General features: G+C 44.0%; 2 protein-coding genes across 4 annotated transcripts; one reads left to right on the top strand and one right to left on the bottom strand.

Moving 5' to 3' along the window:
* Positions 1 to 3,511: 3,511 nt before the first annotated feature.
* SPRTN (SprT-like N-terminal domain) lies at positions 3,512 to 10,168 on the bottom strand. 3 transcript variants are annotated; one of them, XM_033144271.1, is made up of 5 exons: positions 9,840 to 10,168; positions 8,253 to 8,352; positions 7,273 to 7,401; positions 4,549 to 4,807; positions 3,512 to 4,289 (listed from the first exon to the last, which is right to left on the bottom strand). In XM_033144271.1, the coding sequence occupies exons 1-5, from the start codon at positions 10,094 to 10,096 to the stop codon at positions 3,574 to 3,576; spliced, it is 1,461 nt and encodes a 486-aa protein (XP_033000162.1). In that variant the 5' UTR covers positions 10,097 to 10,168; the 3' UTR covers positions 3,512 to 3,573. The 3 variants fall into 3 exon arrangements, with proteins under 3 accessions (XP_033000162.1, XP_033000164.1, XP_033000163.1); XM_033144273.1 differs by lacking the exon at positions 9,840 to 10,168 and adding an exon at positions 8,463 to 9,046; XM_033144272.1 differs by lacking the exon at positions 9,840 to 10,168 and adding an exon at positions 8,543 to 8,743 and having other exon boundaries at positions 8,253 to 8,432.
* A 195-nt stretch (positions 10,169 to 10,363) lies between these two features.
* Positions 10,364 to 17,114, top strand: EXOC8 (exocyst complex component 8). Its single transcript, XM_033144270.1, has 2 exons — positions 10,364 to 11,985; positions 13,907 to 17,114. Exons 1-2 carry the CDS (start codon positions 10,435 to 10,437, stop codon positions 14,513 to 14,515), a joined length of 2,160 nt encoding a protein of 719 aa, XP_033000161.1. The 5' UTR covers positions 10,364 to 10,434; the 3' UTR covers positions 14,516 to 17,114.
* The last annotated feature ends 6,083 nt before the right edge of the window (positions 17,115 to 23,197 follow it).

The following is a 23,197-nucleotide window of genomic DNA, read 5'->3' as shown; positions in this document are numbered from 1 at the left end:
GAGCACAACCACCCACTTGTATTTCCCCCCTATCCATCTCTGTTCCTTCTTGCCCAGCAAGATGCCAGGAAAGGGACAAATCACTCTTGCCTCAGGTCTGAATTAGGCCCACTCCTGATGTATAGGAAGGAAACCCGATCTTCTGCAGTCACATGGGTACAGGGTAGTCTGGAGAGCTCCCGCTACCTCTTTGAGTAGTAGATGCATCATGTTTAGATGCATCAGTTACTGGCTCAATACCTTGCTTTTAATGTTTTATTTCCTTGAATTTTCTAACCTACATGTTTCTGCATGTGCACAAGTTCACACATTGTAAGTTTTATATAAAGTACTAATGGGAAATTCTCTTTTTGTAAAGTTCATTTTCAAATTTACGTTGTGCCCTGGGTAGAGTACCATCTAGTGGCAGTTTAAGGAAGTCAGAAGTGTTGAGCAATGCTGCATAACAGCAAAACTAGATAAATATTACCCTTGTTTCACTCTAGCCCTACTAAAACAGCAACATGCAAGGCTTGGAGAGTGGAGATTTCCCATTAGCGAGTGCCTTTTAAAAAAACCACTTGTTTATTATGATTAATTCACTTACTGGTCTGTTAGGAGGCCTACTGTCAGGCAGAAAGGTGGCATATATTGTAAATAAATAAAACAATTCTCCTTTTTCTTGAGTACCTCTTTCATTACCTGTTCTGGGAGACTAGACATTCCCGTTCCTGCATCCCCACAGTATGGTCTTGAACACACAACTGGGTATCTTCCTCAATCCCTCTTTTGTAAAAGCAAGTTTTCCAGCTAGTCATTGGCTTAAAAAAAGAGAGAATGAACACACCACACTGCCTCCAAGTATTGCCTGTTCTTGATAAGGTTTACCAATTTAGTAGGAGGTATCAGGCATTGTGCTCACACTTTCTGACTTCTGTGTAACTATTGTCCCTTCAGAGTTCCATGCTTCCTAACTCTCCTTAACCATTCATTAGACCAGAGCTTTCCAAACTGTGTGTTGCAACACATTAGTGTGTTGGCTGCAGTGTGTAGGAACGCTCCCAACGCTCCTCCCGGGGCTGGAAAGGGGTTTGGTTTGCTAATAAAACTGAATTACTGTCGTGAAATGATGCACGTCTAAAAAGCGTGTCACCAACATGAAAAGTTTGGAAACCTCTGCATTAGACAAACCATCTTTTTTAAAAAAAATACGCAAGCAGCCTAGATCTTGCAAGGATTAGAACTGGAGATGCTAGCCTTTAGATCCATTGTTGCCATGTTGGCAACCCCCGGATTAGTGGTTTTAATCAGAGAATTGTGGATTTCTATAGCCCAGTCTGAGTACACAAAATTGCACAGTACTCCCTAAAATCTCGTGACAAGTCTCATATGCTCTCAGACTACAAATCTGGAGAGTATCTTCCATAACTAGTTAGACAAGAAGTGCCTGCTTTAAGTTCCATTTAATATTTTGATTTGCACAGTCAGTTTTGCTAAGGATAGCCACAGAACAGTACTTTTGAAGATAGTTGCCTATTTGGCATGTGGGATAAATGAAGGGTGAACCCTCTTCTATTGCTCTTAATTATATATTAACAGATGTTTTGGTAAAAAAACACACAACTAGTTGCAACCATCACCCATGTTTAGTTTACTATAAAGTGCACAAAAATTAAACTTGCATTTGCTACCACTTGCGTTCCTTCAGGACAGGTTTTTGCTGTGTTCCACAATTAAGAAAGAAGTAACTGGAACACAGGAACCCTAACAGAACATAGCAATTTTGAATGAGGTCTTTTGGAGCATTTCCCTTAAAAAAATGGAGATTGCACTGTCTTTTTGTTTTTAATTGCCCTAATAATAGTACAATGCTTCTCAAATGTAAAGCGCTGATTAGTTCAGTGAGAGAAATCATTGACTAACATTTGGTTCATAGCTGTCAACCTTTTCCCTTTTCCCCAATGCTATAATATGGGAATTTCCCGCAAAAAAGGGAAGGTTGACAGCTATGATTTGGTTAGTACTGGGTCTGATGACCTGAAGGCACTCAGGCAATATATCCCTTAAAAATGGGGCCAAGATCATAGATCCTCACTGGCAGTAGCAGCTGGACCTTCTCCTCTCCTCAGCTGTCACTCACCTATCCAGCAGCCATTTCATAAATATATTTGCTGCTGCTTCTCCTCATTGCTGAAGTCCACTTCTCAGTCTCTTGGGCAATGACAAGAGGTAGCACAGAACTGCCTGGTGAAATAACTGCTGGCTGAGCAGCAATAAGATGGTAGCTACTGCTCCTCCTTCTCCTTGCCACCAGTAGCCAGTTTCAGGAGCTCCTGTCAGTGGTGGGGTATTTGCAGGCACATGGACAGATGCTTGACCATGCTGATCATTGAGATCTGATGTCTCTTGTTACTATACTGATTAAGAAAAAGTCAATCACAGAACATCACATCAAATCAAATCAAATCAAATCAAATCACATCACATCACTGAAACAGTGTGGTCTACATCTGCAGGATACTTGTTACCAGTTGAATATTTAGTCTGAATCCCCACAATAACAATGGGGTGTTAATTTTCTTCAAACACAATGAAAATAATACATAAAACAATACTGAATGCTGTTAACCTGCACTGAGTTTTCCAGCACCTTTAGAATTGGCAGATTTTGGAATTTCTAGCCCACTTTTATAGAACAGAATCCTGAATTTCAGGGGCTGTTTCTGAAAAGGAGACCTTCTGGCTTGTGAAAAGAGTTCTAGATATCTGACCCAATTTAACCATTGTGGGGTAAAAATGGAACATCCTAATCGTCAACAAGCAATCATGTTGACACTTGGGGCTCAGAAATGAACATAACCAGACTGGCATGAAGCAGAGGGATAATACACCCCAGATCTCTATCAACATTAGAACAGGCCATTTCTCCTGCTGAATGTGTAATTTATTAGAACAAAACTGAACTCCAGAAAGTGGAGATTTTTGAACAGCAAACTGCTCTACTACATCACTTAAAAAGTGAGACTTCTGAGATCTCAATCTGATTCCAGAATTAGATGTATCTCACAAAAACATTTCCCATAATCTTCAGATACATTAGCAGCATATATAACAATGAGATGGGCCAATGAACAGTTTTAGGGACAGTGCCACAATCTGGAGACTTAACCCTCCCTCCTAGAACATTTTAAAGCTCTGCAAAAACTTATCATGAGTGCAGCTTTAACCATCTCTATTTATTATAATAAAATGTGTCGCTTCCAGATGTTTTTGGCCTACAACTCCCATGATCCCTAGTTAGCAGGACCAGTGGTCAGGGATGATGGGAGCTGTAGTCCCAAAACATCTGGAGGGCCGAGTTTGCCTATGCCTGCTTTAGAACTTCTATAACAGAGTTTGTTTCTCTCATGTGTGCTGAAAGTTGGTGGCATTACTATGACTATTCCAAGCTGAAGAAAGCTTCCTTCACACAGAAGAGGATGTAATAAGTCCCGTCCCCACCCCACCCCCCGCCAAAATATGGAAGACCATAAATACACATGAAACATTCCAGATTGATAACCCCTGAGCAAAGCAGTATTCTTAATGTCAGAATCATGTTAAGGAATCTTGGAGACAGGAATCTAGATGTTCATTAATTTTAGCTTCCAAAACTTCAGAACTGCAGACAGGGCAGGAAACGTTTCTGTTCTCATCAGTGGCAGAAGTAGCTAGCCTTTCTGAGGCTATTGGTTCATGCTTTCTCTTCAAAGGAGGGCTGGTCAACCCTGGATCTGTTTTATGTATAAAGTATTTTTCAAAGGCAGCAGTGTCTTCAATTTTTGCCCGTTTTGCTGGTCCACCGCTGTGTGTGCTGCTATTTCTATGAGATGAACTATGGGATTTTGGAGTTGAAGTAGATGGTCCAGAAATGCTTTTTACTGGTGTCCTCTTTGAGGGTAAATCCCACGTAACATTTATAGGGCTTGACTTTGATCTTCCTCCATTAAAAGAAACATTTCTAATGGGCGAGCCATTAACATTAGTGTACGCTTTTTTGTTAGCAACTGATACTTTAGGGAGTGTAACACAGGAAGCAAAGCTATTCTTATCACCTTCAGAAGGAAATGGTGAGGATATGCTTGCATTTTGAGGATTTGATCTTATCAAACCAGACGGTGAATGATGCTGCAAACTGAGCAGCAATCTGTTCCTATCATTGCTTTCACTTGTGGTCCTCTCTGATGGTGACAGAGTGCTTTTTCCTCCAAGGATATATCCTTTTCCACTAAAAGGAATTAGGTTCTGCATATTGCCTCCATTAGCGTTTCCTGCAAATACATCAGAAATACACAGAACAATCACATATTTGGAAAACATTCACCAGCAGTACTCTATTACATCTCTAGGAGTGATCATTCTTCAGAAAAATCTTTTCCCCTGCTTAACACTTTTAGTTATGTACTCTTCGGTTTATGCTATAAACCACCCTGAAATATTAACTGATGAAAAACAGTGTAGAAATAGTTATGATGCTGGTAATGAACATCATCACCCTCTGCTGGTAATAACTAAATGACATTCAAGTACCTTTGCCATCAGCTAGGAATTTTGATTGTGGGATCTTCTCTTTGCCTTTCTTGGTGTAGTTCTCTGGCTCCTTGACCTTGGTATATGTACCTCCGCACGTCTGTTGGTGCTCAGCCCACCAGAAGTCATTTGCAGATGGTGCTCTATTCATTGCACGCTTCACATAGCCAAAATACGGCTTTTTATTTTGACACGGACCATTGCATCGCCACCAGTGCTGGCGATAGGAATCCACTTCATCATGAAACTCATGATAGATCTAAACATAACCAACAAGTTTTTCTTAATGCCAGAACATTCATTTCCATTCTGCGGTGACACCAGATTAACCCGCAGCCCACCGTGAAGAATGATGGAATTAAGTCAACCAGGGCTTCCCAAGTCACTACAGGCAAGAGTTCCACATGGATATTGGAGCTGCCCCCAAACACAGGAGTAAATCAAACGGTATCTACTAACACCAGAATTCTGTGGTCTGTTTCAAATGTCAAGGCCAAACCATGGTTTGGCAACTGGAGGTATGCAGGGACTTGTATGTTCAGTTCTACAGAGAGACATGCTAGTTTCCTGTCTTGTGATACTCAAGAGTTTGCTGTAATGTCTGAAGCAGTCGAACAATGGTTATTGTTAATCACATTTGCATTCAAATTAGAATCTTATACCCACTCCAAACCATAGTTTTTTATTCTCATTTGAAAGAAAGTTATGATTAACAAAAACCACAATTTTCCCAACTCACACATCACACCATGGAGGCCCTCCAAAACCTGGTGCCCTCCAAATGTTTCAGACTGCACCTCTCACTAATCCCAGCCAGATGTACTAGGTAGTGTTGTCCAAAACATTTGGAGGGTACCAGGTTGGGGAAGGCTGCTGTGGCAAATGATTCATGGGACTTAGTAAGGGGGGTTTAAAAATGTTTTTGTTTTGGATTTGATACATTTCATAAGGCTAGTTTGCCTGAGGATAAGTAAAAATCTCACTCTTGGCAACTTTTGTCAGGGGAATTGGAATGTGAAGAAAGCTGGGGCAGTTAGGGGGAGAAGAGACGGAATGGTGGGCTACTCAGGAAAAAATACATGCTGTAGTGTTTGTGAAATGCATCTGGTGAGGGAGACTATGACTCAGTTCTGGGAGCAGTGTTCAAAATTCCCATTGTTCTAGGTGCATTTTGTGACAGGGAATTTCATTAGAGCGAGCTCTGGGTGCAGTACTGAGCCTAAAATTTCAGATTTAAACTGCAGAGTGGAAGGAAAGGAGGACCTTTTTCTGCCTCCCCACTTCCAGCTACTCTCTGAAGACTGGAGAGGAGACCCTCTTAAGAATAATAGAGAAGTGGGCAGGGGAAGGACTAGACCATGTGAAAAATGAACATAATATTTTAGCTGCAGTTCATTAATTTTCATCTTAAAAAGCAGAGACATCACCTTGCCGATAAAGATCCATATAGTTAAAGCTATGGTTTTCCCTGTAGTGATGTATGGAAGTGACAGCTGGACCATAAAGAAGGCTGGTCGCCGAAGAATTGATGCTTTTGAATTATGGTGCTGGAGGAGACTCTTGAGAGTCCCATGGACTGCAAGAAGATCAAACCTATTCATTCTGAAGGAAATCAGCCCTGAGTGTTCACTAGAAGGACAGATCCTGAAGCTGAGGCTCTAATACTTTGGCCACCTCATGAGAAGAGAAGACTCCCTAGAAAAGACCCTGATGTTGGGAAAGATGGAGGGCACAAGGAGAAGGGGACGACAGAGGATGAGATGGTTGGACAGTGTTCTCGAAGCTACCAACATGAGTCTGACCAAAATGCGAAAGGCAGTGGAAGACAGGAGTGCCTAGCGTGCTCTGGTCCATTGGGTCACGAAGAGTCGGACACGACTAAACAACAACAATTATTGTTATTAAAAAACACACCTAGATATTCTGTTGTTGCACACATAACCTAGGTTCAAGGTGCCATTTTGCTCCTAGCTTTCATATCTCAGTTTCTAACACTGTTTGGGAGTGGCTGTGGGGGACAGAATGGCTGTAAGGTGCAGGAGTCTCTGGCAGCCTGCAATGCCAGGAAGCAGCAAGAGAGAACTGCCTCACAGGGAAACCCAAGCAACACCACAGCATCATAAGGGACTTAACTGGGGAAGAGGACAGCGGTGTTGATTTTTATTGTACAAGAAAGGACACAGTCTCGGAAGGGTATTGTATGCTGGAGAAAACATATTCCCTCAGTTATAATAAAAGTTGCTTTAACCAAGATGTTCAGGGCGGCTTCTAAACACCCTTCCCAGAGTGCAACTCTGGAGTGTGGCCTTCCACCTGTGACACTGCACTTTGGTTACAACAAAGCAGGAAGTGGGATAAGAGATCACCATTCATTAGTGATACAGAATGAGAGAGCCTGCAGCATGCTCCTGACAGCTAAACCATGATTTGGCTGCAATGTCTGGACCATGCCAGAGTACACATCAGAGATTCTCTATGCTAATTCAAGTTTTCTGGATTATGGCCAAAAAGTGCAGTTCACACCTTATCAAAATCAGAAGAAATCTGATTAGCTTGATATATTTGATTTTACATTGCAAAATAATGATGTCAAAATAACCACCGACTCTAGTGTGCTTGTTTGCCACAGTATCTTCTAAATCTAAACATTTATAAGATTGATTTTATATCCCAAAATCAGTTTTACAAATATACAAACTAGTGTTCGTTACAGAGAATGCTTACTGTAATATTGGCTCCAGTTAGGCGGTTTATCCGATGCATGTGTTTGCAGAATTCTGGGCCATGGGATTCATGATCTTTGTCATTATTGGTGACAAATAACAAGGCATGAATCATTTCATGTAACAGGGTCTGAAATTAAAATTATTACTCGATTACTTAAATTGCTGTGTCCTAACATAAAACATTTGATTACTTATTGTTAAGTTGGCTATGATAAGAAATGGCAGTTAATTAAAAAATAAACCTTAAAATCTTCTTGCTTTTAGTTTTCCATTCTCTGGGATAAGTCAGACATGATCACAGCTTCATAAAACCGTAATTTGGGACACAGACATTTGAAGAGCTGTTTCCTCCCACACCAATACTTCCACATGTTAAGATCAGCAGCTGATGCTTCCCTGGTTGTTATGCATCTGAGGGGCACCTGTTATGCAGCAGAGGGCTTATTCTGTACTGGCAGTCCAACTATGGAATGCCCTCCCCCTTAAAACACAGAACAGCTGAAAATACACCTATTCCACCAGACTTTTCAGGGGGAAGGGTCCAACCACAGTTAGATTTTGATTGATTGCTGTGATTTTATCTTTGGTGTGATTTTATCTGTTCCCTTTTATTTTTATGCTTCTAATTGTATCGGCTGATTTTAATTTATATTACTGCACCCTATGCTGGTATCACATAGAAATATTTTGTGAGAAATAAACATAATATTTCAAGGAGACATGCACATTATAAGCAGAAATAATGGGTAAAAAATACCACTGAAGGACAGGAGAGGATGGAGAAGTCTCTGCAAGCAACAAGGAGCTGCTTGCTTCTCCTGTCTTTGCAGAAGTAGCTGCAATATAAGATAACTATTTACAGTACTGGTAAACATGTTTGTTTCCAAAACTACAAGATACTTTTGACTTTGGGAATGTACATATCAGCTGCAAGAAATGCACATGTTTTGGTTCATATCTATAGACAAAAGAGGATACCTCTACAAGATCCTTTCTTGGCCGCAACTTCAAAAGTGGTTCACTGAGCCGGATGGAGCACATTCCACCACGGCCTTCATAGCAGCAAACTCCTGCACACCTAGAAATGCAAATAAAAAAGGCAAATTGTTTACTGAGACACAAACCATACTTGCTAAACATTAGGTACTCTTATTAAACATTAGGTGCCCACTGCAAACTCCTGCACACCTAGAAATGCAAATAAAAAAGGCAAATTGTTTACTGAGACACAAACCATACTTGCTAAACATTAGGTACTCTTATTAAACATTAGGTGCCCACTGCTAGTGGCTGGACTAGACCTCCTGAGAGGTAAGAAAGCAGGCACTTTCTCCAATTCTGTTACAGTTTGAGTTAGAATATTTAGTTTACAAATAATGTCATCACACTGCAGCAAGTATACTAGCAGACATAACAAATTATTGATTTTTAATCTGTGATACCATGCACTGCAGGAAACATGCTGCTCTCCACATATTGTTGGATTCCAATTTCATTCAGCATGGAGAATTGTCAGGATACAGCAATTATCTGGAGGGTCACAAGTCGCCCTCTCCTATACAAACTGCATCTCTCACAAAGGTAAGATAAAAGACAGAATACAACATGCTCCTCAAGTTGTAAACAAACACCAGGAGCCCACACGCAGTATACAAATACAGAGAAGCTGTTTTCTGACTGCGTGCTTGTGGATACAGGGCTCATGCCACCTGGAACAAGACCAAAACTAGATCAAGGTCACCATTTTGTGGCGTTCAGTGTGGTTCCAATAGAAACGCTGCTCAGCTATGGACTTCGGGAAATTCCCTTAAGGACTAACACTGCTATTCTAGCCACGTCTGCACAAAAGTTAAGTCCTACAGTGCTCAACATGGCTTAGTCCTAGGTAAGTGGGGGTGAGGTATCCAGCTCTTTCAGGTGCGTCTTGGGGGGGGGGAAGTTCCCTGGGGGATCCTCACACCAGTCAACTGGACTTGGGCTTCCATTTATGCCTGCAGTGCCGCGTGATGCCTTTGGTGATATTGCCTTAACCAGTATAGGCTCCCAACCCTATTATTATTATTATTATTATTATTATTAGTGCTTTTTTCTGGGGGTAGGCAAGGGTACACATACACCTAAACATTTTGTGTATCTTTGTACTTTTGTCCATTTACTGTCTTTATTATTCCCGATTTGAACTATAAAGTGGTGATTCTCTTTAGTCAAAACGAGAGTACCCCTAAACATTTTTTTGGGGGGAAGCATTGGTTGTTGTTGTTGTTGTTGTTGTTGTTATTATTATTATTATTATTATTATTATCATCATCATCATCATCATCATTTTTGATCATATGTCACCCGCCTCCCCCCTCAGGTCCCAGAACGAGTAAAAGCCTTAAGGGCGATTATTATTATTATTATTATTATTATTATTATTATTATTATTATTATTATTATTATATCATTATTATCATCATCATTTTTGATCATATGTCACCCGCCTCCCCCCTCAGGTCCCAGAACGAGTAAAAGCCTTAAGGGCGATTCAGCCTCTTCCTTGTCCCGCGAGCGCCTTCCCCGTACAGCGTCATGCGTGGGCTCCACTTCACTTCCACGGCTGCCAGGCGGCCCCAGAAGAGGGTCTCGTTGAACTGCAGGAAGAGGCCTCGCACGTCGGGGCTCGGGTCCAGCAGCTCCCAGGCGCTGTCCACGACGGAGAGCGGCCGCGCCGGGGAACCGGGCGAGGCGGCAGGGGCCACCGCCTTCGCTCCCTGTGCTTCCCCGTCCTCTGCCTCCCACTCCGCCTGCAGCCGGAGGGCCAGCAAGAAGTCGCCGTCCATCTCGCCCAGGCAGGAAGCCAGCCAGTCGGCGGTCGCGAACTCTTCAAACTCCGGCGCATGCGCCCAAACAAGTTGCCCTCCCTCCCTGCCCCCTCCATCCATCCCCCATCCACTCTGGTTTCATTACGCGCTTGCGCGGGGCCCCGCTAAGCCCGGAAGTGCCTCCCCGGTGTGTAGCTCTACTCACTGGGTCTGGTTCGCCGTTGCGCCACCCGCTCCACGCCCTCTCTCTTCCGTCGCGCTCGCGAGGTCGTCAGCGTCCGGCGCAGGCGCTGTGGCGGCTTGGCCTGCTTCCTCTCTGCCCCTCGCTCCGCTCTCTCGTTGCTCCGGGTTCGGACATGGCGCTGTCTATGGGCGAAGGGGCTGCGGGCGGCGGCGGCGGCGGGAGCCGTCTGAGGCGGCAGCTGGAGTCCGGCAGCTACGCGGCGGAGGAGTACGTGAAGCAGCTGTCTCAGCAGTCGGACGGCGACCGGGACTTGCAGGAGCACCGGCAGCGCATCCAGGCGCTGAGCGAGGAGACGGCGCAGAGCCTCAAGCGCAACGTCTACCAGAACTACCGGCAGTTCATCGAGACGGCGCGCGAGATCAGCTACCTGGAGAGCGAGATGTACCAGCTGAGCCACATCCTCACCGAGCAGAAGGGCATCATGGAGGCCGTCACGCAGGCCCTCCTGCAGCAGGCCAGCGCCGCCGATCGCGACGACCCGGCCCTGGGAGGCGCCCGGCGGGCCGCCGCCGACCCCCACACCAACCCCTTCCTGGCCCTCTCGGCCAAAGACAACGCTGCCAGCGAGGAGGGCCGCCAGCGCACCCTCACCACTCTCCTGGAGAAGGTGGAGGGCTGCCGCGACCTGCTGCCGGAGAGCCCCGGAAAGTACTTGGTCTACAACGGGGACCTCGTGGAGTATGATGCTGACCACATGGTGCAGGTCCAGAGGGTACATGCCTTCCTCATGAACGACTGCCTGCTCGTGGCGGCATGGCTCCCCAACCGGCGTGGCGCGTACCGGTACGATGCCCTTTACCCGCTGGATGGGCTGGCGGTGGTCAACGTCAAGGACAACCCGCCCATGAAGGACATGTTCAAGCTGCTCATGTTCCCTGAGAGCCGTATCTTCCAAGCGGAGAACGCCAAGATAAAGAAAGAATGGCTGGAAGTGTTGGAGGAGACCAAGAGGAATCGGGTCCTCAGTGAGAAGCGGCGGCTGGAGCAGGAGGCCCCAGTGCGAGCCCCTCCCCCCTCCCCTCCAGAAGCCACCAATCCTTTTGAGGAGGAGGATGAAGAGGAGGCAACACCAGAGGAAGAAGTGGTGGATTTGTCCCTAGAATGGATTCAGGAGCTGCCCGAGGATCTGGATGTCTGCATCGCTCAGAGAGACTTTGAAGGGGCTGTTGATTTGCTAGATAAACTGAATGAGTACCTGGGAGATAAGCCTGTGACCCAGCCAGTCAGGGAACTACGAACAAAAGTGGACGAAAGAGTCCGACAGCTCACGGATGTGCTTGTGTTTGAACTTTCTCCAGATAGGTCTCTACGGGGTGGGCCTAGAGCTACACGCCGAGCGGTTTCTCAGCTCATCCGCTTGGGTCAATCAACCAAAGCATGTGAACTTTTCTTGAGGAACAGGGAAGCTGCAGTACACACAGCCATCCGCCAGTTGCGCATTGAAGGTGCCACTCTGCTGTATATTCACAAGCTCTGCCATGTCTTCTTTACCAGCCTGTTAGAGACTGCAAGGGAGTTTGAGACAGACTTTGCAGGCAACAGTGGATGCTATTCTGCCTTTGTTGTCTGGGCCCGATCTGCTATGCGGATGTTTGTGGATGCGTTTAGCAAGCAGGTGTTTGACAGTAAGGAGAGCTTATCCACTGCTGCCGAGTGTGTGAAGGTATGAGGAAAATATAGGCCCAAATGTGGGTGTATTATGCTCAGTCACACACACACTGGATGACCACAATTTCATTCTTATAACTACTTCAGTTTTCCAGATAATGTCATAGAATATAGGGCAAGGAGGAAACCAGTGAGTCATTTAGTCCAATTCCCAGTCTTGTAAAGAAGCTGTGTAAATAATTTATTGCAGTAGTGGCATTGGCTATCCTGTATTCCACATTCCCCATCACTCAGAGCCCCTCTCCCTTTTCAACTCTCTTATAGAAGGAGAGCAATGCAAGGATTTCTTGCTGTTCTAGTGTAAAGGAGCCCTTCCACTTTAAGATTAGAAACAAAAGAAAGGGCGAGTCGTGTGGCATGACTTTACAGATTTTGTCTATCTGATCAAAGTATATTTTGCTATATATGGGCATTGAGATCTTCTGGAGTTGTTACTTGTCTTTCAGGAAAAGGCAGTCTGTACTGGATATCCAAGGTGCCTCCTCCCTACAGCCAGCAAAAACAGTGAGGAGTGTAGGGGCTCACACCCACTTTCTGCCCTAATCATGTGGCAATCCCAAATACACTAGGAACAGTAGTGGGCAGGCTGCTGTGGGGGATTAAAGGAGGGGGAAAACCATGTATGCCACCTTGAGCTCCTTAGAAAAAAAGGTGGGACAGAGATGCAGTAAATAAATAAATGTGTTCTGAGCTTTTACCCAAGTTTGGAGAAGTTTGCCTGGACAGAATTGCTCTGCAACCCACTCCTCCAGTGAGCTGCCCTGATTAGTGGGAAAAGGTGGTCTCATGTCTAAGCTTTGTCTAGGTGAAGGAGACTATCATGGCTGATCCTATCCTGCCAGGAAAGAGACAGCCTGGATAACCTTGCATTACCTGCTGCTCTGACCAATGTGATACAGCAGGGGCAGTGAACCTGAGGCCCAGGGGCTGCTTGTGACCTCCAGGTGTCTCTCTGGACTCTCTTTAAGCCATATCCCTTTCGCAGGCCATACCCCTTACCTGCTCTGCTCCACATCTTCCTTAAAGGCTTTTGCCTGGTAGAAATGTATTATTGACAATGCCTCCTGCTTGCCTGGATGGAGAGATGTGTAGAATCTCCAAGTTTTGTGTTGTTGGGTTGTAGCCTATTGTACAAAAGTAAGGGTCACAGCCATTGCTCAGGCCACTTTTGTCTCTTGTCATGCACATCACTGGCATATGACACCCCCCAAAGGTTCCTCACAAGGGGATGCAACCCTCTGGATAACAAATGTTTCCCACTCTGGGATACAGACTGCCTTTTTCTGAAGGCCAGAATGGTAGGGATTAATGCTGGGTCATATCTTCTCTATAATGTATCTAGTGTGAGAAACTCAGATGGAAAAGCTAGGAGCCAAATGCCTTCTGGATTGTGGGCACCAAAACAGAATGTCTAGTTGCCACTGGGGAGGGGCGGTCAGCAACACTTTTTATTTATTATTTTGGTAAGCATGAATTAATACACAATTCACATAAGTGACACATTGTTAATATCACGTTTTTAGCAGAAATGACATGTTTAATTTGGTGTTTACAATAAAAAATATTGGTATCATACTTCAGTTTTCAAAACACTCTACTCTTTATTGTTAAACTCCTTAACATATTGTCTGTCCTTAACATATACTTTGAGGCTTCAAAGCACAAACATTTCAGTAATCCTTGAGTGTCAGTCAGGTGCAAAAAATGGCACCCAAACTTTCTAAGGTGCTCTCAAATGGAGAATCTTTAAGGTACAAAATGCACCTGGCGCCCTGCTCATTTCGAACCCTGAATGTATGTCATGTGTTTTTCCTGCTGTTCATAATGGGATGATAGTTCTCTTATCTTTTAGAGTGTCTCTGTTGTGCAACTGCTTAAAGATGTAGTAAAATTAACCATGTAACTTGTTATTGAAGGTGGCAAAGGAACACTGCAAGCAGCTCAGTGAGATTGGTTTGGATCTGACCTTCATCATTCATACCCTGCTAGTGAAGGATATCAAAGGGGCTTTGCAGAGCTACAAAGATATCATAATGGAGGCTACAAAACATCGTAACTCTGAAGAGATGTGGAGGAGAATGAACTTGATGACCCCTGAAGCTTTAGGAAAACTTAGAGAGGAGATGAAGAGCTGTGGTGTGACCAATTTTGATCAGTACACTGGTGATGACTGCTGGGTAAATCTTAGCTATACTGTTGTGGCTTTCACCAAACAGACCATGACCTTCTTGGAGGAAGCTCTCAAACTGTACTTCCCAGAGCTGCATATGGTTCTGCTGGAAAGTCTGGTGGAGATAATCCTTGTGGCCGTCCAGCATGTTGATTACAGTTTACGCTGTGAACAGGACCCTGAGAAGAAAGCATTCATCAGGCAGAATGCATCTTTCCTTCACGAAATTGTCCTTCCTGTTGTAGAGAAGAGGTTTGAGGAAGGAGTAGGGAAACCGGCTAAGCAGCTGCAAGATCTGAGGAATACTTCAAAACTGGTGCGTGTTAATCCTGAAAGTACTACCTCTGTAGTGTGAAATGTAATCCCTCATTATTTTACTATAACATGTCATGTATACATGTGCACATTTTCAAACATACATTAACATTCCCTTTAACTAATTATGCCCTGCAAAAAAATCAAAAATCAAAGACAAAGGGAGAAGAGTTCAAGCAAGTACTTTAGTAGAGGAGCCACACCTAGGTCTGGTTGTGGCATTTAGATAAAGGAGCTCATCTAGTGTCAAAGTGTGTTTTGGCCCAAAGGCTAATGAACTATTTAAATATAATTACCGGTAGTATGATCAAGAATAGCTTCTGATAAGTATTTTACAGAAGTATAAATGATGAGATACACCTAGTGCTTCTATTATATTGACCTTCAGAAAAAGAAGAATCTGTTTGAGAAACAAAAAGCAAATGTGCAGAATTCCCTCTTTGATAACTTGAAAAAAGGTTGTAAAAACTACAGCAAATGCTTCTTTTCAAAAATTTGTCGCTTAAAATTCCTCTGAAAATTATAACTTGGCAGGAACATGGAATTTGCAGTCTTACGTGTAGCAGTTCCTGTGTGCATTACTGATTCTTGGTAATGATAAATCTATAAACGTAAATGATGGCAGTCAAATACAAATGCTGTCAAAGTCAAATCCTGTCTCATTTGTGGCAGGTGAGAATTGGATTGAATGTGCAGTTGCTACACGGACTGTTGTTCCACTTGGGGATTGTTTTTTTGCAGTTTTGTCACAGCTCCTTGGCAGCCATAGGGCCAGGTCTGTTACTCAGATTTCTATAAAAAACACCACCCAAACCTGCATTGTTAAATTAGCTGTGGGAAGTGCTGTGTCAAAAACATGCACACAATTCCATTGTGGCCCTCTATACATTTTTTTTGGGGGGGGGGCTTGCCACCAGAGGTGTTAATTGAAGGAAAGGTGTATCATCGAATCTAGGTTGATAACTGCTTATGTAATCAACAAGAATAATGACTTGAAAACAAATAAAACAGAGAATAGTTTTACATGTTGCCAAATCAGCCCGATAAAGGGAACCCCTGGAGAATTCATGATGTGAAAAGCTACCAATTTGTGATCAAGTGCTGAAGGGTGCAACAGGGGTAAGAAGTGACCTTGTATAAATAGCAAGGAGCTTTTGAGTTACCATAAGTGAAAATTAGGGTTTGGGGGTAGAGGCACGTGTGCAGTAGACAATGAAAACCTGTAGGAACTATAACCAAGGCCTATTCCTAGCAGGCTTGTCTGTAGCTCTGCACACAGTATGATTGTGTATAATGTAGGTAGAGGGTTTTAGGTTTTTATTCTTTTCAAGCATAGGTAGGTGTTATGTCTGCAAATTTAATACTGCCTAACATATTGTGAAATCCCCACCATGTTGTACACTGGGGTTGCATAATTGACACTGAACCATAGTTAGTGACACCAGGGGACATTTTTCCATGGACTATAAGAAGAAACAGCTAATGTTCTTTAAAAAGATGTAAAATAAAAGTCTGGATTGTATGCTGAAAAGTATTAAAGGCCTTAATTCACAATTGTGGCCTTTGGAGATCTGTTCCCTCTGGTCTTGAGAACTGGTTTCACCATAAAAATGATAAAGGAAGCATAATTGTGAGAGTACCGATAGTTTGCCCCAGGAAAAAAAGTAATAGGGAAAAATTACTTCCTTGCCCAGCATTGTAGAAATGTTTGGTCCAAATAGTTGCTTGATATTATGCAGCTCTGTGCCCTCCAGATATTTTAGACTATAGCTCCCATCAGTCTCAGCCAGCATGGCTGTGGTGGCCAGAACAGATGTGAGTTTAGTCCAAAACATCTTGAGGGCATCTGGTTGGAGAAGGGTAGCGCAATAATGCATAGTGTTGTGGGGCAAGTCACATCTTGCAAGTGGTTTATTTTGCCTCTTGCTGACAGTGGCTGGATGGCAACTGGGCTCAGCTGAGTGTGACTCATGTAGTGCAATTCATCTTCCTTTGATCTCTAAAAGAGTGCGGTGTAGAAAATGCTTAGTGCAGGGGTGTGAAATATGTGGCCCTCTGGAAGTTGTTGAACTACAACTTCCACAATCCATTGGTCATGCTGGCTGGGCCTGGTGTGATTTGGGAGTCCAAAATCATCCGCAGGGCCACACATTTCCCATCCCTGCTTGAACATATTGTCTAATATGCAGTCATGGTATATGGGCAGTTATGCCAAAGGATAGTAGGTATAATTATTTGCTCTCTCTTTCTGTGTGTGTGTGTGTGAGACACACAAAACAGCTTTGCAATCTCCAGTCATTGTATGTATGATTTTTTTTAAATACACACAAGAAAATCCCCCTCAGGACTGTTCATCCAGCAGACTGAATAAGCTGCCATTTAATTAACAGAGAAACTCCTCATTGTGTGTTCAGTAGACTGCTGAAGAGGGGCCCACTGAACTATGTTTCTAGAGCAATTCTGGGATTCTGATGAACAACAAATAGTCCTGGTGCTTAGTAACTTAGGATTCTGTTTATATCATGCCTGTGAATGTATGGAGGCCAAATTATTTATGAATGAGAATAATGCCTAAACATGCAGACTGTATTTGTATATTAACACAAATGACTGGATTAAAAAAGTGTGCCCTAACAATCTTTCAAATTGTGTTTTGTCTTCTTAAGCCTCTGTATGTGTATGAACAATGAGCATTAGACTCTGGGGTAGGAAGGCTAGAAAAACACCTCTGCTTGGGACCTTGGAGAGCTACTCCAGTCATAGTAGACTGTAATGGTCTATGTGGAGCAATGGTATGTCTCAAGACAAGGCAGCTTCATATATAACAAAATAGTTATGTTTATTTGTTTGCTGTGTTTTCATCCCACTTTTCAGATAATTAAGTGTCTCTCAAACCCCCTCACATCAAGAGAGACAGACAGAAAGAGAAGCTGGCCATAGCTTACATGCCTCATCTAGCTTACAAACTTAAAAGACACACAAGGATGGGGAAAGGCAGAGGAGGGAGATCAGTTCTTGAAGGCCAGACCAAAGTTTTGAACCACAAGCATTCATTTGCATTGGGGCCAGGTTCAATCTAATGTTCATGGTGTTCTTGCTTGAATAGCAATTGATGGATCTTGCTCCTCTGGCTGATGGATGGGGCCAGGAGTGCCCTTTCCTCTTGCTTTTGCATCCCACAGTCATTCATCAGTGGGAGCACATTGTTCTTTCCGGCAGGGAGAGGGGAAGAAAGTCACCTGCAGCTGCTCTGTCTTTGGCCAGTAGGTGGGACCAGGTTGGTCTCCCTCTTGCCGCAATGGTCTTCCATTGCTGATGACAGAGGTCAGAACTCTGCAGCCTTGTGTCAAATAAGCCCTGATATGGAGTATTGAGCACATGAATGTGTGTGCTTTAGTATTTGGTAAGAAAGCAAGGTCATCCAAGTCTGCCTTAGTTATTAAACAAAACCCATATTAAAAAATTGTGCAGAGTTACACCAATTACCCTGGTTCCCAATCTGCTCGAGTGATCACTGGTATGCCACATTAACACTGTTTGTGTTATGACTTCCATGCTATAATTAGGAGCGGGGGGAATGGCATGGGATTCTGCATATTACACAGCCTGTTGCCCATGCTCTCTCCATGCATGTTTGCTGTGTGGAGACTTGGGATGACATGAATAGAATTTTGGTTCACAAAGGGCAATGATCCTATGAAAGTGTCTATTCCTTTTGTAAAGCTACCGGTATGTTTACTAATTGCAATCAGACATAGTGGCTAAATAGAGCCTCCTGGATCAGAAGCAGTATACCCCTGAATAGTTGGTGCTGGGGATGGCTTTGTGGTCTTCAGGACCGTGTGCGACTGAGCATAATACACTTCCTTTCAGGCCCTTACTTTCCTCATATCTTTACACACTCAACAGCTGTAGATAAGCTCTCCTGTCAAATACCTGCTTGCTTAATGCATCCACAGACGTTCTCATAGCAGGTTGTTCCTGTATGTGAGTGTCCGAAGACTGAATTGGAGACAGACTGCTCAGCTAGACTTTGGTGTGACTCAGTTTGCAAATTCTTACGTTCTTAAATTATTATTATTATATATTTATTTATAACCTGCCTTTTCCACTGACAAGAAGTCAAAGCGGCTTACAGATAAAAATAAGAACAGCTAGAAACAGTGAAGAAGTCATTTTAAAAGAACTAAACATTGATAGAATTAAAATTATAGACAGACAGACAATACAAATACAGTGATACCGCTACTTACGTTCAACTTCAGTTACGTATCCTTCGGGATACGTGTGCAGCAAACCAGGAAGTATTTTTCCGGGTTGCGCCGCGCACATGTGCAGAAGCGGCACCTCCGGATACACACACCTTGGGATCCGACTGGAGCTCTGGAATGGATCCCGTGCGCAACCGGAGGTACCACTGTACAACAAAACAGCCTGGCACCAGTCCTTTCATTAAAAGCAGTCAGTTTCCTAAAGCCTGATGGAGCAATCAAGTCTGAAACACAGTGAGGAGGGAGCCAGTCCAGCTTATATAGGGAGGGAGTTCACCAAGAATGTCTTCTCTTGCATCCCTACCAAGCATGCCTGTGAGGGTGGCAGGACCACGAGAAGGGCCTCCCCTGAAGTTCTCAAAGCCTGGGCAGGTTTGTATAAGGGAATGTGATATTTCAGATAGCTTGAATCTAAGCCCAGGGGTCAGCAATTTTTTCAGCAGGGGGCCAGTCCACTGTCCCTCAGAGCTTGTGGGGGGCCAGACTATATTTTTTTGGTGGGGGGGGAATGAACGAATTACTATGTCCCACAAATAACCCAGAGATGCATTTTAAATAAAGGCACACATTCTACTCATGTTAAAACACCAGGCAGGCCCCACAAATAACCCAGAGATGCATTTTAAATAAAAGGACACATTCTACTCATGTAAAAACTCGCTAATTCCTGGACTGTCTGCTGGCTGGATTGAGAAGGCGATTGGGCCGCATCCGGCCCCCGGGCTTTAGTTTGCCTACCCATGTAGGGCTTTATAGGTCATATCCAGCACTTTGCATTGTTTCTGCAAACAACTGGTAGCCATTGGAGCTACCAGTTATGGAGCTACCAGGGAGTCATAAGCTCACCATAAGCAGTGCCAGTCAATATTCTGTGAGGTGGGTTGGGGAACGCTGATGTCCAAATGTGCTGAACATGCATATACACAGCTAGGGCAAAAAAAGCCCCAGTACCAACATGATTCAACAAGCTGGAGGCCAGAAGCCTTCATTATTGCAATATTCACTTGATAATGAGGGCAGCCATATTGTGTGCACCCAAGTTCTCCTTGTTGGACTATATTAATTGTATTTATGTTTCTCATTGAAGCTTGAAATAACACATTAAGCGCTTATAGAAGTAGTGCTATAACCTCCCGATGAATGAAATTAGCTGTGTCTACCATTTACATGCCCGTCACTTTTTCATTTATTTGATCAGTATAATTGCTTAGAGGAGCAGTTAATTGGAAAGTGCCATGTATTTGCCTTCTCTGAGGAGAGATGGTTATTGAGTGTTTTGCTGCAGGGCATTAATTCTAATATTTCTGACGGCTTTGGAATAAAGGCAGGGAGCTTCATCCCCGAGTTATAAACGGAGAGGAATATTGCTGTTTTTCAAACCAGTTTTTTTCCTGCCTTCTAACAAAATTGGTCTTATTTCATGTTCGCCATGCATAAGCCATACACGATGAAACTCAGCTATCTCTGATACTGATGATCAATTATTTTTTGTTTCATAATCTGTCCCAAATTTGGTTCAGCTCGTGATGGATTGATTGTGTGGATCCAAGACCTTTAAAAGGAAAGGTCTTTCTATAAATACTTGAAGAAAATAATAATTCAGCTGATCTCAAATCAGCAATTCTGATCCCCAGAAGCTGCTTTAAATGATGTTGCCTCCTCAGACCCAAATCCCATCAAGGTATACCAGCATTAAAAGGAAAAATATCTAAAGCAACATTGGTATGCCTGTAAAACAAGGCAATGTTCAAGATCCCTAGCACATTGTTCCCTGCAGCTTTTGAAGGTGTGATGTGAAGGAGGTTTACTGGAGCCAAGGGCTGGTTAGGAATAATTTGATTCCCAAGGGCTCAGCTTTTGCTAGAAATGAGATGGTTTAAATTTCTCCTACTTGGTAGTAAATAGTCTGTGTCACAGTGGGCTATAAAAAGCACTGTTTTGCCGGAAGTTCTACAAAGGATGTGTTAGAGAAAATGGTGTCGGGGGTGAAGATCTTACCTTGAAGAGGTGGAGGAAAAGTATCTTCAGCCCTGGGCATTAATAGCACTCACATTTTCCCTCCCCAATATTCCCCAAGTCATAAAAGATCCATAGATATCATGTCACCATGTTTCTGAGGTTCCTTTCCTTTATTCTCTCTGATCAGTTGAAGAATAGTGGGGAGAAGGCTGTGTGTGTCAGTGAGACAGAAAGACAGACAGACAGACCCAACCACTGGCCAAGAAGGAAATGGCAAAGACCACTAGGGCTGGTCCACTACATTTTGCTGAGATGAAGGCAGAGGCGTAGGGGCAGGGGCAGGGGGCACTGGGCACCATACCACGGAGGGCAGCACTTACCGTGCCCAAGCCATGTGTCTCTCCTGGAAGTGATGCGATGGCTGAGGCACCTGCAGGCTCTGTGCTGCTTTTTCAACCAGCACGGGGCTGGAATGTGCCTTCCGCCTCCTCCTCAGTCGCTCTACAGCTGAGGGGAAGGTGGCGGGTGGACTCCTTGCAGGCTCCACGCTGCTCGAGAAAGCAACACAGGCCTGCAGGGTGCCGGAGCAGAATGGGGCTCGGGCACTGGGATTCTTGTGTGCCCCGCCCCGCCCCGCTGCCCCTTTGCACCGCCCCGGGTGCCCAAATATCTAGCTATGCCACTGGATGAAGGACAAGACGCCTCCCTCATTTCTACATACAGAAGCTGGTTTGAAAGACAGTTGAATCTTGCATCAACAATGGCAATGAAACTGCATCCTTCAGTGCAAGACAACAAGTCCACACACAGGCCTGAAACTGGGGGCAGGCAGGAGGAATGACCATGGAATGGATTTCTCCCACAGCCCTAAGTGGCTACCATCTGAGGCAACGGGCTTTGCTCTGCCTAGTGATAGGGCCGGCACTTCCAGCCTGCCAAAGAAGAAAACTTGTTAGCTGCAATAGGCTAGAGGGAGTAAATTTAAGCATCTGGATCTCCATGAAGCTTCCAGGCCACTCTTACTCTCAGGTCCAAACGCCCAGGGGGTTCTGCTCCTGGCTACAAGGTATAGACTACCTTGTAACTCCTGGTGTAACAATAGCTGGATTCCCCACAAGCAGCACTTGTGCATAGGAGTAGTGCATTTGTGAAATCTGCATTTCTGTAGTTACGCTTTTGTACATTGCTAAATATGGTGGGTGGGTGGAAATGATAAAGAACAGAGCTGTATTACTACACAATATATACAGGTAGTGTTTAAATTAGAAAATGTGGGTGGAATTTGGCCAATATATGAATGTGTACACAAAGTGTGGGAAATATGATGAGGAGTCTTAATCACTATTATTTAAGGTATTTAGATACTACCAACCCATTGGTGGAAGGACAATGACTATCAAGTTGCAAAATATAGTAATTGTTTAAGCAGCAACAAAAGAAAAATGGCATGAGGTGGATGGAATTGAATACATTTCAGTCTGATGCACTTACAGTACAATTCTATATGTTTACTTGGAAATCTGTCCCACTGCTATTCAACAGACTTACTCCCAATAAATTTAGGATTTCAGCCTTAAGCCCACTGCAACTGGAACAATGTTTCAAATTACCTTTCCTTGTGTTTAAACATGAAGTGATTAGCTTTGTACCTTTTTCCTTTTTGAAAAAAACCCCAAGCCGGCATAAGTGAAGACTGCAAGCAACTAGTGAAATACAGTGTGTGTGTAATCACATGAGAATATGCCACCTGGTAAGGATAAAATTATATATGCAAGCTGGGAATATAAGGTTTGGCTAGACATGAGCTGTCCTATTTATAGGGCACCTGTTTTAAAGGATTGGTCCATTCCCTAAAACAACAGAAGTGCTCCTTATTTTAGACTGCACAGCAGAGTGTCCCCCATTTCCCCAGCATCGGTGTCACTTCCCTGACTTGAGACATTGGTGCAAGACAGGCAGTAACAAATGCAACAGTGCAGTCTGTGCAGCAGGGGGCAGCATTGTCCATCGGAAATGGAGCAGCCTTGCAAGAGCAATATGCCAGCGCCACGCTGCCCACCCGCTATCCACAGGAAGCGAAAAAGGCACTTTGGCTCCTATTTCTGAGTGGTACCGCTAGGAATTCTTCAATTTGCTTCAGGCAGGCATTATAATTTGCACCAGCTCATTTGAATGAAGCCAACACAGCTTTGCATTCTCCGAGCCAAATGCAAACCACCCACCAGGTATTTGCACAGAAAAAACAAAACAAACAAACCCAAGATTTATCAAGCCCTTGCTGAGCTGCAATATTAGGTTAGAGGAGAGGTTTTCAACCTTTTTGAATCCACGGCTCCCTTGACCCACTAAATTCTTTCTGCAGTACACATGTAGGGCTCCGGAGCCCAATTATGCCACCCCTTGCCTACAGAGCGGGCAGCTTCTCACCATTTTATCGAACCTTGTGAAGTGTTCCCTCAGCCTCCTCCCCTCTCCCCTCTCCTTGGGAGTCT

Source organism: Lacerta agilis, chromosome 3 (assembly GCF_009819535.1).
Source record: "Lacerta agilis isolate rLacAgi1 chromosome 3, rLacAgi1.pri, whole genome shotgun sequence".
NCBI lineage: Eukaryota > Metazoa > Chordata > Lepidosauria > Squamata > Lacertidae > Lacerta > Lacerta agilis.
Note: the sequence above shows the minus strand (reverse complement) of the source record. Positions and strands in the feature narration are given on the sequence as shown.